The following is a 16,921-nucleotide window of genomic DNA, read 5'->3' as shown; positions in this document are numbered from 1 at the left end:
ATACAGTTAGCAAAAAATGAAAAATACTATTAGTACAAATTAATTAAAGGTAATTAATTTACTGGTGAGAGGTTTGGTTGTGTGGGAACCGTGGGAGTATTAATTTGACGGGTGACAGAACAGCATAAAATTTTGTCCACCGTGTGCGTGTGGCAGTATTTTTCTACATGGATTAAACTGATACTAATTTTTTTAGTTGCCTCTAGTCATGTGCGAAAGTGACGAAAACGAGAAACACCGAAGGGTGTGATGGGTGTCGCGCTAGGTAACCGTGTAGTATTTTAATCGGAGTAGTATATATACTCTATATATGCGTGCATGCGCGGGCGTTCGTGCCACGCCAAAAAAAATACTTTTCCCCAGCGTCGGTGAATTAATCCCCGTTCCAAAAAAAATACACCATAATAAACTTATATAAAAAACACAATTTTATTATTATCATGATAATATTTACTCCCTCCGTACCAGTAAAGGAAGTCGTTTAGGATAATGTTTAAGTCAAAACTTGGGAATATAAATCATGAATATCTACCAAGTTGTTGAGTTTAAAAATATAAAAATTATATGAATAGATTTGTCTTGAAAAATACTTTAATAAAAGTATATATATATATATATATATCACTTTTCAATAAATATATTTATAGAAATAAGAACTCAAAGTTGTATTTTGGAGACCGTGCCGCTGTCCAAAACGACTTCCTTTACGAGTACGGAGGGAATATATTATTACAAAGGTACATTATGCTTGACAACAAAAGAAAATTAACAATGGATTAGTGGGCCTACGGCTTCATCTTCACATGCGCTCAATTGAAATATAAGCCAGGACTCTACCTAACACTTCTTCAAAAATCTTCTTTGACGGAAGGAGGAAAGATTAAACAAGAACGAGTGCAACCACTGTATTCAGCAAGTCATGCCAGGAAATGAATTACAGAGTATAATACAAAGGGGAACAAAGAGTTGCCATGAGGGTTCATTTTTGCGTAAAGCTAAAGTTGTAATATTTTACTTTTTTAAAGTATAGTTTAAACTCGGTCATATTGCTAAACAATATTATCATGGTTACGAACCCATACATACTAGCCATAAACCTAGGTTAATCACCTGTCCAAAGTGCCATGAATTTCATCCATTACTTAGAAAAAACACTAACTTGGATACATTGCTAGGCTTACTTATAATCAAGGGCGCGGCTATTCAAATAGTTTTAACATCTTTACCCAGAAGACACGGTACTTAACACACCGCAAACTACTCTCTGTGGACACGGTTGTCAAAACCACCTCAACATTTGGTACAGCTCCTACTCCAAAGGTGGAGTTGAGCTGAGGAGTGGAAATGTCGTTTCATTCTATTTGTGTACTCCCTTCATTCTAAAATATAAACATTTTTAGCTATGAATCTGGATAAATGTGTGTCCAGATTCGTAATTATATTTTGGAATGGATGTAGTAATTTTTAGTAGCAGGGCGGCAGCTCTACTCGGATATCAAAAGATATTTGGCATTAGCTTCAACTTTACACCCATCAAGCAGTCATTGCAATGCTTTCAAATTTCGCATAAATGACTGTTATCAACATTTCCCTTCGCTCTAGGAATTGTTCAGACGAGTGTATACTGTTTGGAACTCTGCCCAAAAAATTGGTCAGGAAGAAGACAGATTGAAAGATGGAGCTAACAGCATTTTAATATACTGGTTCCCAAGCAGGATTAAAAAGAAAAGGACGCTGTAATTAACGGTACTGCATGCAGTCAGCAGATGCAGTCCAAAACGATTTGATGAATACATGTGCGCTTGGCTTGACAATGTACCGATGCACAATCCAGTCAGATATGGATGGACCATCATCTGAATTCTTGCTGAGAAGAAGCGAATCCTGAAATGTGAAGCGCTGGTTCCACAGCTAGTAAGGTGCGGTTTGCTCATTTGAGAAATCCTAGATGCCACGTAAGCACAAAATTTATTTAGGCCACACAACCCCCAGCAGAGGACCAGAGGTCACACATAATGTTCTTTTTATTTCAGACCCTATTTATTTCTATGTAATTGTAATCGATTAGAAATTTTATATTTTACACCCAGTAACAATAAAAAATACATATGTACCCTTAACCTACTATGGGTCCACATGTCAGTCAGCCCTTCCATATACTTTTTCTCCTTCCACCCCCCTCTCTCACCCCGATCCCCTTCTCGCACAGCACCGCCGCTTCTCCCTCCATCAGCATCTCTCCTCTCTATCGCCGCAACTTCTCCCCTCCGCTGGCGTCTCTCCCCTCCACAGTCATCGTTCCTTTCTCCCCTCCCCATTGGCGCCGACGGCCCAGTAGAAGGCGGAAAGGGTGGCCAGAGGCGACAATGGCTAAGACCTCCCTCTTCCTCTCCGCGGATCGAGCTCTGGCAGTGGCGAATCGAGCTCCGGTGGTGCAAACCGAGCTCGGAGGCCGCGAATCGAGCTATGGTGACACCGGCGGCAACAGATCAAGCTCGTGCTTATCCTCTTCGTCCACAGCCGCGACATAGATGGCGCGGCCCAAGTGCTCACGATGCCTCGTGCTCTATGAGCATAGCCGCCTCGTTATCCTCTCGGTGGTCAATCTGCTCGCAACAGCGGCATCACCGGATCTTCTTGGGTGGTGGACTTGGCGGCTGATCTGCTCCTGGCGGCCTTCAAGGACGGCGACAATGACCACGATGCCACCACTTTGTATTCACCCCTAGTGGGTCCTATATCAGATGCTTTGCAGGCGAGGCTATCGCAGCCAAAAGAATACACGATAAGCAAACTTAAAGTCATGAGCCTCACCTACTTTTTTTTTTCTTCACAACAGCCTATGTCCTACGTGACTGAGCGAGTCCACATGCCATGAATGGCCTAAGAAGCTACTCCACCTACTACTTCCTCCGTTTCATATTATAAAACTTTCTAGCGTTGTCCATATTCATATATATGTTAATGAATTAGACATATATATCCATATGAATGTGAACAATGCTAGAAAATCTTATAACCTAAAACGGAGGTAGTAGCTTTCAAATGCTACAGGTCCCTTGAGAAAAGTCACAACGTTTGTGGTCTCACATTTCTTTTGTACTTCTAGATGAGAATGCATGCTACAGGTCCCTTGAGCAAAGCCATAATGTTTATGGTCTGTCTCACATTTCTTTTGTACTTCTAGATGAAAGAAAATGATTATAATACAGGCCAATGCAATTAATGTATGTCAGATAACCAAATATGCTTAGTTTATCCATACCCAATTATGTGTATCGATACCTAGAGTTTACCTCGCATAGACGCTCATACTAGTGAAGTCAGGCAAATGCCCTACTCTTATTTCAGTACCTAATCTGCCCATACTTGATTCCAAAAGTCAAACCAATGGAACATTTTTCACATTAGCTGTGGTGCTCAGAGGACCATTTGAGCAAAAATATCATCAGATGGAAGGATCAAAATTACATTGCTATACTTTTCTGTACCTCAGAATCAAAATTTGGATACAAACTTTTATACCCTAATCAACTTGAGTCTAAACACAACATTCCTTGCTTACTTCTAATCAGTACATTGCCAGATGTTGATCCCTTACCATGTCCAATCAGTGCCATGGAAACCACCGTCTTGCTCTTGCCAGTGTAAGAATATCGGTTAGAAGTTGTGTTAGTTGCACAAACAGCACAAGCCTCTCTCTTCCACACAACTTTCAGCGAGTTTTCAATAGTTTACTGAAGCTTTGGTGCTTTGAGGAGATACACGCCCCTTACCAAACCTTTGCCAACATTTCCAACCTCCTTTAGGATAGAAGCTGGATCCAGCATGGTTTCATCGGCCTCGTCTCTGCCACGCTTCTGTAGTACAAAAATATTGAGTCAGTTTAGTTAAACAGTTTATTGCAACCAATTTGCAAAGTTGGAACCAAAGCAACCTTTTTTTTTTCTAAGGATAAAAAGCAGAGCCAATCTTTTACAACTTAAATTGTAGGAGTAATACCTTCGAGTTCTCCCATGTAAGACCGATTGCGTCTCCTCCGATTGAATCATACCACAGCTTGAAAGTCTTAGGAAATGCACTCTGTAAAATATATAAATTTATTTCCCTTCTGAATGGATGTTACATGCTTTCATGGAGTCAAGAGCTTCAATCTTACCTTCAAATCCCGCAGAAAGTATGTGGTTGGGTCAAAATTTACCAAAATTTTCTCTCTTGCATCATGCAAGCTTTTCACAACTCCTTTATTGAGTGGCATATAAGGGTGGAAATCTTTACTTGGTTTGCCACAAATTACCAGCTTGCCTACAAGGCCATTACAGAAGTTATTTGCATCCAGATAAGAGGAAGGTAGGGCATTGTATAAAATGTATATAAAGAAAAACAACAGGGTTCTGTTTAACAGGAAATGCACAGCTATTTCCTAGTACTAATTACAGAAGTGATATCAAATTTGTGTTTGTGCTTAGTAGTACAGCTCACAGAAAAATTAGAGTTTTGTAAAAAGTAAACTATGAAAACAGGGCAAAACATTTTTCAGTTTGATGCACTCCAAGTCCACAGAAAAGATATCCATGCATTAACTTAAAAAGAGGATCATACTGATCTCACTTGATGAACCACAAACCAGAATGAGTGAACTAACCATTAGGGGTCTCGGCAGGGAAAAGTACTTGGTGAGGACGACAAAGCTTCTCTTGGTGGAGGAGAACAACAGCATCATAATTGCTTAAAGGTGTTCGGAAGACACACTAAACAAAAGGCATACCTAGTCAGGACTAAATGAGAGAAAAGAAATCAAGAAATGGCGCAAAAAAAGGTTACCTCCCATGTATATTGGCCTGATTGACCTTGGATTATAAGATTTGTTAAAAGCTCTGCACTGCTTTTAGCATAAGAAGCCATCCGTTTAAGAACCTATGATTTATAAAATAGACAGTAGGTGAACAAACAAAATAGAGAAACTCCAACTCCATCCGAAACTAGTGGAAATCGTGAATACTATTACTATGACAGGGAGAAGTATGCCTTATTGCCTTTATTGTACAAAAAGGCAATATATTACATTTTTTGTATGAGTACATTTCTGCTTCCTTAGGATATCTTTGATTCACTTCAATTCCACAACAGTAATTATCATTTCAACTGTACGAAAAATAAATTACCTACCGGCTTGCTTGGTGAATGTCTCGTCCAAGATTCAGATGCCTTATCATACGATGTAGCAAGAAACATTGCAGGCTCTATATCATGAGGATTTTGTTCATAAGATTTTCTACTCAGCATAAAGTTTTCCTGTACTTGCATCCATCAGTCACTCAATATGGCATCAGCCTAAGAGTTAATAGAAAAAACTAAAAAGAGAACTAACATTTATCTCCTTCTCATCCTTCAGGTTGAAGTCATTGTTTATGTCTATGATCATGGGTGAAAAGGTCCAGTCAAAACTAGACAGTAATCGCAAAAACCTGTCAATTTTGTAATGATTGGTCAGAGGACTTGTACAACTTTCATGGACTTATAAGCAACTAGGGAAATGGGAAGCTTAACAGGAAAACTTAATGAGCCTATAAGCTTGATATTTAAGTACAAGAAACTATTGATACAAGGTCCTGGTTATTCTGGAGCAGTTGTTACTATAATAAACAGCAGGACATCTCTTTTAATGTATATCTCAATAGATGAATTTTACCACATCTATATTATTGATAAATAGAAATTGTTCCTCTCCAAACAAGCATATAATTCATACTACGAAACATTGGGACTAAGTGCTGAAGACATGGTTTGGAACAAAATTCATATGTTTTTTTCCTTGGATGAATATGGGATCTTATGAATATTTTCTTCTTCCATATTTATTCAGAAGTGAGAAATACTAACAATACTTTTTTTTTTGCTGCAATAAGACATGATTAAGCTAGATGGTAGGATTACTGGTAACTATCAGTTCTTACATAACCAAAACATGAAGCTGAAGAAAGGTTACACTAATACCAATAGTAGATAGGAGATCATATGAAAGGTCCAGAGTAGTACCTAAGAAACCCAGCAACCCGTGAAGAAGGGACATTGAATGGATATGGCTTCAAGAATAGGTATGCAACCAACAATTCAACTGCCTCCTCTGAGATAAATGAAGAAAATAGATGTGCCGAAATCCATCTTTTTGCTAGCCTTTGAAACAGATACAACATATGCATGTGCATGGTAAGTGACATTTATTTCAAGGTATGAGCTGTTTAATTAACCACTATCAGAACCTTGACAATTACCTTACTACCGGCCCATACACCTGGTAACGACCATGCAGACCATTGATCATACTTGAGTGCTGACTCCGAAGAAAGAGTTCCTTGTCTTCTGATGGAACATTTTGAGCTTTACCGTCTCCATCTGCAAGGCAATGAAATACAAATATAAAACTTCCACAAAACAAGTTAAAAGACATAAAAAAACTACTTGCACATACATTGAGAAGCTAACCTCGTTTTTGTAACAGCAAACCTCTTTCGTGAAATATCTTAAGCAAGAATGAATATCCAGATGTAAGAACATTGACCTCATCTTCGCTGGCAGTAACAAACATTCCTCGATCCTCCAGACTGAAATAATAGCAGATTGAGTCAACAAAAGAGAGAGACAATTTAAGTAATCTAAAATTTATTAAAGCCTCTCAAATACCTTTCACCCATCTTTAAAAGAAATGCAGACTTCGTCTTCTCCATGGCTATAGGATCCAAGGGCCAGTTACCAGATCCCTCTAGCTGTTTTTGAAATGATTAGAAAAGAAGGAAGAGAACTATGAAATAATGACACAATGAGGCCTGGCTAACTAACCGCTAAACTACTCGTAGTCGAAAACCACTAGCTATTTTTGAAATGATTAGAAAAGAAGGAAGAGAACTATGAAATAAGGACACAATGAGGCCTGGCTAACTAACCGCTAAACTACTCGTAGTCGAAAACCACAAAGTCACAAAGGAAACAAAGTGTAATGGTATCCTCTCAGAATATATCAAGTGAGACTATACCTGAATCATTACTTCTAATGATCGCATGCAAGTTGCTGTAAAATTTGGCAGCCTCTGAGAAGACTTTTTTTCATATGCCAAAGGATGAGGCTCAGGAGGAAACACAGACGTGTGTCTAAAAGCTGGTATAATAATAGAAGTGAAACAGAAGCAAGTGTCATATCACGGAAAATCATAGGAGTGAATATGAAACATACAAAAATTATATGTCAAACCTGGATCTAGAGGTTGCACGGTTGATATTTTAAGAGGAACATCATCCAATAGGCGCAATTTCTTCGCTAAAGAGTCAAAGGCTTCGAACAATGCTCCAGATGACGAGACCGGATCTGCATATTTTAAATCAAGCTCACAACCATGGACATGTAGACCACCAAGTAGAAAGCTCAGACAGAAACTTACCTTGGCCACCAACCAGGAGGCAAAAGTCTAACTGATCAACAACATGAATCAAGTCTTCCTTCTGCAACGATAAATGCTTGGTAAGCACATGATCAGCAATTTTTTTGATAATCGTGTGCTTCTCCCAAGATTCAGATTCCCACACTGCAGTTTAGATGGTAGGATCCATTACAAGCATGTTTTTAAAATTTTGTATGCTCTTCACAGGAAATAATGAATGATAATATTATATATAATACAACAATACCTGTGCTTTCAGCAATTGTTCCATCTTTAAATCTCCTAAGTTCAGCTTTCTCTCCCCAAAATTTCCTAAATTTGATAGCCTTGGAATTTACAGAGTAATGCATATTAGTGTTTTATGCTACAAAGAGTTATAATTGATTACTGCTGCATAGCTTTAAAGGAAACATGCAAGTACCTCATCTCGATTCTCAGGGTTTGGACCAATATCAACTAGACGGAAACTCTTCTCCAACGAGCTAAGCATTATGCCAACAAGCAGAGGACTGCTACCAAATTCTGAAAAACCCTATAAACTTTTGCATGTCATTGGCTTGAAATGCAAATAAGAAGTTGCTAAAAAAGTAATATTACATACATCCATTATATTCCATTCAGAAGGTGTGCTTCTCCACAGGACACGGATCATCTTTGTTCTATCTGTAAGACCTTGTTGCAGCAAAGACTGGACATCCTTCTCAAGTTTTCTCCAAGCCAAATCATCCAAACAAAAGCTTGATGTAGTAATTTTCAAGTTTCCCTTCAAGTTTATCCTGACAGAAAGCAATATATGTGATAACTTGATCAGCCATTCACTTTGATCTTTATTGATGATTGGAAAACTATCTAAATTTCACAACTTGCAAACTGATGGAAAACTCTGAATATATGAAATATACTAGTGAAGGGAAACAGCTCAATGAAACTCTGAAGATGTTCAAGTTGGAAAATAAATCCAAAGTAGGGGGCTGATAAGGGGCCTATTGTGACCTAACCCCTGGGGACACTTTTCAATGTAACAATTGTGTTGTCCACCAAATTGTCTGAACATTACGAATAATAATCGTGCTTGCTAAGGAATCATGAGCACGTATGTGGGCTTAACATGTGCTGTTGTTTTCTGATATAAAGGCTCCAAAAAAGTGCAAAGCACAGTATGCATGAAAGTGATGCACCGCATTTGCTTTATTCAACATACCTCAAGCATGAATCGAATTTAGCACCTAAATCAACCTTGGTCATAAAAAGCTCTTCAAATCCACCATCTCTGCATTTATCAAGGCAATTAAGCACACAAGCTGCCTCATCTTGAAGCTGGAAATATGAAACCATTAGTCGGCAGAAGCTATCACAGTGCAGCTCAAATAAATTTGCAAGCTGAAAAACAGGCGTAGTGTGCATTGTTGTGAACAAAAAGAGTTAAAGAGTCAAAAAACTGAAGTAAGTTTCTACTATAGGTTGTGGGTCATATACTACAAGATTTTGTAAGTGAGCATAGATAAATGAGATGAACAATAAAGAAATGGTACCTCTATGAATGCTGACTTCGTCATTCGAGATGCCAAGTTTACATGTCCAGATACATCACAGATGACAACATCAAATGTTTTCAGGAAACAAACCATATCCTGAACAAAATAGGTAGCCGCAAGGTCATAAAGTGGAAAAAGGCTGAACTATTTAATCACACTGCATGCAGAAGTTGAATACAGTATTGCATTATGCACTGTGGAACTATATAAGCCATTCTCATTACTCAATTCTAGGGCTCCAGACTCCAGAGTACTCCAGACACAGATGCAAAGGCCCCCCATGGTGTTATAAATGAATAGCAAGATAAGCATATGCAAGCAAATGATGCTAATTTTGTCATATGATGTTTGCAGTAAGGCAAAGAACAAATGTACAGAAAGTGGACGCAGGATTTTCAGTGTGTGTATTCAAGATTTACACCGTGGAGGGCGCAAGATTATTTTAAAAAATATAATCAGGTTATGAAAGAGAAAAGGGAATCAAGGGAATCGAACTCTAGACCTACTGGATGCAAGGATCACACGCTAACCAGCTGAGAAACATGAGTGTTTATGCTATACAATGTAGCTACTTTATACTTTATAGAAATACTTCACAGACCTCTTTGGTGATTGTACGCTTCTTAGTTGGCTGAATCACCAAGCCCTTCGTCCACATCTTCGAAGTTGCTACAAGAAAATAGAAGTGATTCAATATAATAATATTGGTAAATGGTTTCAATTCAATCAATTTCTGTTGCTCAGATGTACCCAAGAACTTCATCACAATGCGAAAAATTTGTCTCGTTGTCATTGATCTATTAATCATGCTTCCTGCAGAGTCCACAGTAAGGAACACAAGGATGGCAGATATTAAGTATCCATTGAGGCAATCATGTGTATATATTGAAGTTCTCTGACGTGCCCAAACCTACATTTGAAACTAAGTATTAGAATTCCTTCCAGATAAAATAAATAGTATAACAGTCCTACTTATTGAGCATAAAAGTTCCCTTGTCAGACGATTACTAAAAGTGCTTCGGCTCATTTCAAGAAATACCGCTTAACAATAGACAACAAGTGAACACAGTAGAAATAGATTCCAAATGAGTGGACGTTTAAGTTCTTACTATTGATAAGTAAACGAACAAGAATTAAAGAATGAACTGCATACTTTTAGCAAAACCAATGCCTCTTGCAAGGCTTTCCAATCTGCAACTGAACTGCTGATAAATTCTGCATTTTCCTCCAAGAACATATCCTCCAATATGCTACAATTGTACTTTGGTGTGGGCAGGTTTATGCCATCTGAAATGCAAATCCAGTCAGAATTTTTTGTTGGAAAAAAGAAAGTTCCAGCATTAGCGATCAAAGCTATATGTGATGGTAATAGTTATATTGATTGAACAATCTTATCAACATCACAGCAATTCGACAATTCTAAAACAGGTATCCATATCTCACCTTTTGTGTATGCACGGACATTGTTTCTTGTTGATAAATTCATCTTTGAAACATTGAACAAAAAGCTTGCGGTTGGTATTATCCTGACATAGAACCCAGGAAGTTCTGCGATTTCTTTTGCTGCAACAGTAAAGTACTGAAAAATGAGAAAGAAAAAGGAAGAGAAGAAACTGTGTGCATGCAGATGCATCAAATTTGATTCTTCGAATGCACATTAAGGGGGAAAAAAAGAAAAGAAGAACAACCTGGGTATACATGAAGGACAGGTTTTCGTGCCTCGTCTAGGAAGGTAGACCATGAAATCTTCTGAATTAATGGAGAAGACCTCAAGCTTTTCTCAATGACATGGAGGTAAAGACACCTCTTTGCATGGTATCTGTGGTTCAAAAAATCTTTTTCATGGAAGCATTCCTGAATAGAACCATCAGAAAATAAATAATCAAATATCATTCCATGATAAATGATACGTTAACTTAAATTTTAGCAATAGGATAAGTATTTCAAACATCCACATACAGTGCACTAAGTTGTAAAGGTGCCAGAAAGTTATCTGTCTGGTACAAAATCAAGAAGCGGGATCATCACCATAGATAGTACAAGACATTTATGTACCTGTAGAATTCCTCTAAAATAAAACATGTGTATCTCAATGTATGGCAGGTTGCACAATGATTTAACTAATGGGAAACAAAGTAAATGAAACTGAGATATAGCCATATAGGGGGCAAATTGCATGTGTTTTATGGAATTTTCGCATTAAGTGGACAGAACTCATAGAACTATATTAAGTGGACAGAACTCATAGAATTTTCGCATTAAGTGGACATACTGAGCAGTGAGTAGCCTCTGTACTGTCTTGTCAATTAATTAGCATGAAACGAAGAAAACGTTGCGGCATAATGTTATCGCTCCCGAACAAGCCATATTATCTCGCAATTTTGAAGGTACGACGCATCTAACAACAGTTGCAGCAGAGAACAAGTAACAACGCCTACGGTTCTCGTTAAAAGCAGAGAACAATTAACAACGCCTACGGTTCTCGTTAAAAAGGAAATCCAACCTTTCGTCGATTCACTACAATACTCAACGAGTTCTCCAACAAAGCAATCGCACAGCGACTTACTCCATCCATTTCATACCTTAGGCAAGCGCACGAGGAGGTCAGCGGAGACGTCGGGCCTCGCGACGGCACCGCCGGCCGCGTGGCTCCCAGCGACCCGCACGACCTCCGGCGGCCGGAACGTGAACGCGAGCTTCTCCCCCGCGAGCCCCAGGTCCCTCACGAACCCAGCGACGGCCTCGGGAGTCGCCTGCTGCGTCGGGACCCTCTTGACGAGGCCCGCGACGGCATCCGCGGCCTCGCTCGCGGCGCGGAGTGCGGCGGCGCTCGGCCGCACCTCCTCGAGGAGCGCGGAGAGCTTGTAGACGATGGAGTCATCGGCTGCGGCGGCGACGGCGGCGGCCATGGTTGGCTTCGAGGTGGCCGCCGGCGGCGGGGAGGCGAGAGCGCGAGGGGGTTTAGGGTTTAGCTTGAGCTGGAGGAGGAGGAGGATGAGGAGGAGGGTAAAAAGATGACGTGTGCTTAAACGAATATATTGGGCCGGGCCCAATTTACGCCCACCTAAGTATTTGCATTTATTGCTTTCTTTGTTATTTTAGCTAGTAAATTTATATGGGTAGGCAATTTTTTATATATATAAAATCCCTTGGGGATTCAAGCCATGTTTTTTTTTGTTTCTTTTGCACAATATTTGATTTGTTTTTAGATTATTAATCCCCTTATTGACAAAGTGACAAGAAGGGATATAGGCACCAAATTCACCTTAGGTGATTCAACTCTAGCATATAAAATTTTAAATGGTGGATCGCCCCATCGTTTGGCTGATTTAAGAAAAAATTGAAATGGCATATTTACAAATAAAAAATAATTTATAAATTAAATGTTTAATATACGTGTTTTTAACGATGTAAAAGTAAAAGTTGAAAAATAAATTATGATGAAAATTCTCAAAAATCAAATCCAAATTTAAAATTAAAAATTCAATTTTTGGCTGATTAGCATAAGAGGCCGCTCATCTCATACGCACTGTGTGGTTACTTCTTCAAGCCGGTGTGGAGAAAAAGGCAATAATGACAACAACACATAGGCCATGTAGAAGAGCATATGGTACTAATTTCATAATCAATAACACGGATTTATAATGATTTGGTTGGACAATGATGCATTTTTTCCAGTTCAGTTTGGTCATGTTGGGTTCACGTTTATATAATTTATTTATTTTCTATCATATAGGATCAACTATAGCGCCTGTAGCTCAGTGGATAGAGCGTCTGTTTCCTAAGCAGAAGGCCGTAGGTTCGACCCCTACCTGGCGCGAAATTTAATTTTTTTAAATTTTACATTTTTTTTTTCAAATATTTCTTCTCTGTTTCACTCTCTTAGTTTTACTTTACATTTCATACATAAACACCAGCATATCTACTGCAATATTCCACACCTATTTATGAGGTTCTGGAAATAAAGTCACTGTATTCAACTTGCCTGCATATCTAGCTGATCTCACACGCTAGAATTGGAAATGATTCGAATTTGCCTGAAACCAACACAAATTAATTTACTAAAGCATAATTGCAGAACAAATGGCTAGCTCACTGCATTCCGATTGCCAAAAGGCCCCCGCAAAAATGAAATTCAAAAGGTTCAAACATCTGAGAGGCTGAGAAATTCAAAAGCATAGCACTCTTGGCTGATACAACTGTTTGAGCAGAGAAAAAAAAAGAGAGCAAGATGGCTGATACAACTGGCGGTGTAAACATTTTTCCCCCGTGATAATCTGATCAAAAGAAGAATATATAGCAAAATTTTATTAGCATTTGTGCTCTTTCTACATCATCGGTCTAGGAAAATCAGCCAAGAAAATGAGTGATCAACTGTCCAAGCACGGGATGCGGTGACGTACGCTGTCGTCGCCTTAATTATATCAACATTTCTTTGTCGATGAAACCCTTAATTATATCACTGTCATGTTCGTGGCGTGCAAGCTGCTTTTGATTATTTTCATTCTTGTTCTTCACTTCCTCGCTGCACGAGTGAACAGAATCTACTTCTAAATTAAATTAGTACTAGTGGATTATATTAAACTGATGTCTCCTCACGTTAGTGATTATTGCTAATTAATCCCTCGAGGTACTATATAATCGGTTCTTCGGTAGCCATGAACTGCACACCAAACACTATCTCCAATTTCTTCATCTTCCAAATTCGACTAAAACTTGCTCTGAACAATCTCATCACAAATTATGGGTTTCATGGCTATGATGGTGTCATGGCCTGCCCTTGCTGCTGCCTTCATCGTGGCGGCGTCTCTGTCGTCGCCGGCGGCCATGCGTGCCTCGGCCGCCGCCGCCACCGGCGGCGATGGAGGAGGGAATAATCCCACGGCCGGGTTCGCAAAGGTGGACCTCACCGGCGGCGACTTCCAGGTGCAGAGGCCGTACAACGTGCCGGAGAGCCGGCGGTTCCGGTACCGTGACGGCGTACGGACGTTCTGGGTGTACGACTCCGACAAGCCCTTCAACACCGCCACCCACACCAACCCTCGCACCGAAGTCAGGCTCAGGGTAATAAATACATCGCTGTAAAATTCGATTTTGCTACATATTTTATCGATAAATTTTCTCTAAAAAATTAATCGACAATCGTAGTATAACTATATTATAACTTTTATAACTTGCATATGTAATTACAATATAACTAACCATTTAATTTGCTTTAAAATTCCTACGAGCAAAAAATGAGAATATCACAAAGCCGCACATGTGAGGGGATTTGGTCCCATTACCTCTACTTCATAGAAATAGTATGTTATCAATGGATCTTTAAAAGTTACATATAAGATATTACAAGTATATTATATTTACACCTGACATTTTTTAAAAAAAATTGACGTCAAGTGTATAATTAGTCTCTACATATTGTTGTGAAATTGCTACTCTAGTTAATCGTTGTGATCGTTTGATTTACAACCGACAAGACATAAAAAAGTGTACGAAACAAATGAAAATAATTTATTGGTAAAACTTTATCCGTATTATTAACGGTTTAAAAGACAAAGTAAAAAAAAAGAATAAGGATGTGTTCTAAAGTCTATTTAGCTTTTGCAACTTCCACGTTTAACATGAGCACACTTCCCGAACTATTAAATGATATTTTTCTCTTAAAAAATTGATATAAGTTTTTTAAAAAAATTAAATAAACCAATTTTTCGAGTTTATAATAATTTAATACCCACATAATCATACGCAGATAGTTTGTCTCGTTTTATGTACAAACCAAAAGCTAAAGCTAAACGCACATTCCAACTAAGCCTAAGAAGAAAAAACCTCAAAATTAACTCCAAAATGAAATTTCAAATTTTATAATTCGGTTGTGACCGATAAAACAAGTACCGATTGAGAGCTGAAAATTTCGTTGTTGTAGGGACATGACTATTCATCGGGAGTGTGGCAATTTGAAGGATATGGATACGTGCCATCAGGAACATCAGGGGTGTCGGTGATGCAGATCCACAATGAGGAAGGTGCAGAGCATGCGACGATACTAATGTTGCACGTCTACGATGGTGTGTTGCGCTTCTATGATGGTCCAGCCATCGAGAGCAACATCTACGACCGGTGGTTCCGGCTTAATGTGGTACATGATGTTAAAGCATCGACGGTGGCTGTGTACATCGACGGCAAGCAAAAGTTCTCCACCAATGTGATCCCTAGCGAGTCGTATTATTTTAAGTTTGGAGTGTACATGCAGCACCGTGATTGGTCCAATTGCATGGAGTCCCAATGGACCAATGTCACGGTCTACACAAAATCTTATTAGTTTGCTATATAGGTATCACCGCTGTTGCCATGGTATATATCGACATTAGTTTGTACATGTAATTATGTATCAAAGAGAGATGAATAAAGTTTACACCTATCTTGGTTGTCTCACACACAGAGTAATAAAAAAAATTTCAAAACCGTTTCAATCCTAAAACATGATGTAGGAGTTCCTTACAAGTCAATATATCCCAATATAAAAGTAATCCGTAAGTTGTTTTTACCTAGAACTCGAATGATCGGAATGTTTCTATCACTACGACCAACCTCGATAATGCACTCGGTTTCCATACTATGATCCAAACTAAAACTCTTTAGGCGAGGATAGAACTCTCAGATCAAATCTTTCAACACAGAGAACTTAAAAACCAGGGTTAAAACTTTCAGAAAGAGAGATTATATCTTCTTAAAAAAACACGTGAAATCATACTATACATCAATTCTTGTTTCAACTGCTAGCTGGCTGTCTCCACATGTCAGTGTACCAAACGGATTGCCACATGTCACATCAAGCGATTGTGAGGACGCGTTCGTTGGCTCATCGCAACGCAACCATAACCTATCCACATTCTTTTTTCTTCTAATGAACCGGCACTTAATGAGTAAAAGTATTTACACACATAAAACCTAAAATGAACTATACAAGCTTAAGAAAAAAAATCTCCGCTAAAGCTTTGCTCTTGTGCACACCCAAATTATCCCCTCATCTCTAATCTTTGGTGAGAAGTGATGTTATCGGGAGTTCTTAATGCTAGGTTTCTTTTTTTTTTTCAAGTTTCTCAGGTCGTTAGCGGTAGGAGGGTTCTCATCTCTTGCTTGGGTAGTCCTTTACACGTGGCCAATGCTTCTCACCAGTCATGAATTGTGGTCATTGGCTTCCATGATGTCGGTTTGGGTTGCTCCTATGACGTTTACGTTACAATCATGTTCCATATCCTTATAGTGTATCTGTATTCCGAGGTAGAAAGTTGTCTCCGGGACTTGTATGTAAGTGGATAGTATGTGTTATTTAATCAACCTCTCATTGATAGCCTTTTAGATGTTTAGACTCTTATCTACATGACCAACCAGATGAAGGACTTGCACTTAAGTGGGGCTCAAGCTTTCCAGATCAGCGTATCGAACAAGAACTAATGGATCGCTTTCCAGCCATGGTGATGGTGGCGTCCGCTTGCCACGGCCTCTCCCACCACCCTCTCCAGCACCAGCAGCGATCCCATCCTCTCCTCACCTTGGCTCCTCCGGCACCTGCTTCCGCTTCCCGCCGTCGCCGGCCTCCTCTCCTCTCCTAGTGCGGGTCCGACTACTGACCAGGGTTTAAAAAATCATGCACTTATCGTGGTTATCACGTATGGTAACCTTCTCGGTTTTTGAAACCTCAGTATACCTCGTGGTAACCGCACAAGTTTTGTGGTAACCGCCAAACCATAGGGTGGTGGTAACCCCATCCAAAACGGTTTGGTGAACCCTGCTACTAACTCGTCAAATTTGATATTTCGAGCTGCTTCTTCTCCTCGCAATTGCGAATTTCCCGGGGTGAAACGCGATGGCCTTGATCTGAAGTTGACGACTTGAGCATTGTGTCGGAACCTGAAACTGTAAGGCTGGCCGGACGCAAGGGAATGCAAT

At 39.3% G+C, this 16,921-nt stretch overlaps 2 protein-coding genes and 1 non-coding gene across 3 annotated transcripts; 2 read left to right on the top strand and 1 right to left on the bottom strand.

Annotated features, from left to right (window-relative positions):
• Nucleotides 1-3,047: 3,047 nt before the first annotated feature.
• LOC127757657 (uncharacterized) lies at nt 3,048-11,978 on the bottom strand. The gene is made up of 25 exons (XM_052283224.1): nt 11,554-11,978; nt 10,660-10,825; nt 10,415-10,534; nt 10,125-10,258; nt 9,722-9,881; nt 9,573-9,640; nt 8,969-9,067; nt 8,638-8,753; nt 8,038-8,212; nt 7,858-7,968; nt 7,684-7,762; nt 7,437-7,580; nt 7,250-7,363; nt 7,035-7,156; nt 6,685-6,767; nt 6,487-6,605; nt 6,276-6,396; nt 6,040-6,177; nt 5,372-5,468; nt 5,170-5,295; nt 4,825-4,917; nt 4,646-4,751; nt 4,160-4,305; nt 4,003-4,083; nt 3,048-3,860 (listed from the first exon to the last, which is right to left on the bottom strand). The coding sequence occupies exons 1-25, from the start codon at nt 11,878-11,880 to the stop codon at nt 3,735-3,737; spliced, it is 3,171 nt and encodes a 1,056-aa protein (XP_052139184.1). The 5' UTR covers nt 11,881-11,978; the 3' UTR covers nt 3,048-3,734.
• Nucleotides 11,979-12,718: 740 nt separating this feature from the next.
• On the top strand, nt 12,719-12,791 carry TRNAR-CCU (transfer RNA arginine (anticodon CCU)). Its single transcript has one exon. It is a non-coding gene; the product is annotated as a tRNA-Arg (tRNA).
• An 869-nt stretch (nt 12,792-13,660) lies between these two features.
• Nucleotides 13,661-15,395, top strand: LOC127758048 (citrate-binding protein-like). The gene is made up of 2 exons (XM_052283666.1): nt 13,661-14,035; nt 14,895-15,395. The coding sequence occupies exons 1-2, from the start codon at nt 13,715-13,717 to the stop codon at nt 15,288-15,290; spliced, it is 717 nt and encodes a 238-aa protein (XP_052139626.1). The 5' UTR covers nt 13,661-13,714; the 3' UTR covers nt 15,291-15,395.
• The last annotated feature ends 1,526 nt before the right edge of the window (nt 15,396-16,921 follow it).

Source organism: Oryza glaberrima, chromosome 12, assembly GCF_000147395.1.
Source record: "Oryza glaberrima chromosome 12, OglaRS2, whole genome shotgun sequence".
Lineage (NCBI taxonomy): Eukaryota > Viridiplantae > Streptophyta > Magnoliopsida > Poales > Poaceae > Oryza > Oryza glaberrima.
This window is presented reverse-complemented; position numbering and strand designations above follow the sequence as displayed.

What these genes read in the sequence shown, in the direction of transcription:
- LOC127757657 (XM_052283224.1), bottom strand. Translation starts at nt 11,880, where the DNA reads ATGGCCGCCGCCGTCGCCGCCGCAGCCGATGACTCCATCGTCTACAAG. An exon ending in GTGTATGGGCCGGTAGTAAG is followed by an intron (nt 6,178 to 6,275) that starts GTAATTGTCAAG and finishes TCTGTTTCAAAG; the next exon opens with GCTAGCAAAAAGATGGATTT. An exon ending in TTACATGGGAGAACTCGAAG is followed by an intron (nt 3,861 to 4,002) that starts GTATTACTCCTA and finishes TTTGTACTACAG; the next exon opens with AAGCGTGGCAGAGACGAGGC.
- LOC127758048 (XM_052283666.1), top strand. Translation starts at nt 13,715, where the DNA reads ATGGGTTTCATGGCTATGATGGTGTCATGGCCTGCCCTTGCTGCTGCC. An exon ending in GCACCGAAGTCAGGCTCAGG is followed by an intron (nt 14,036 to 14,894) that starts GTAATAAATACA and finishes TCGTTGTTGTAG; the next exon opens with GGACATGACTATTCATCGGG.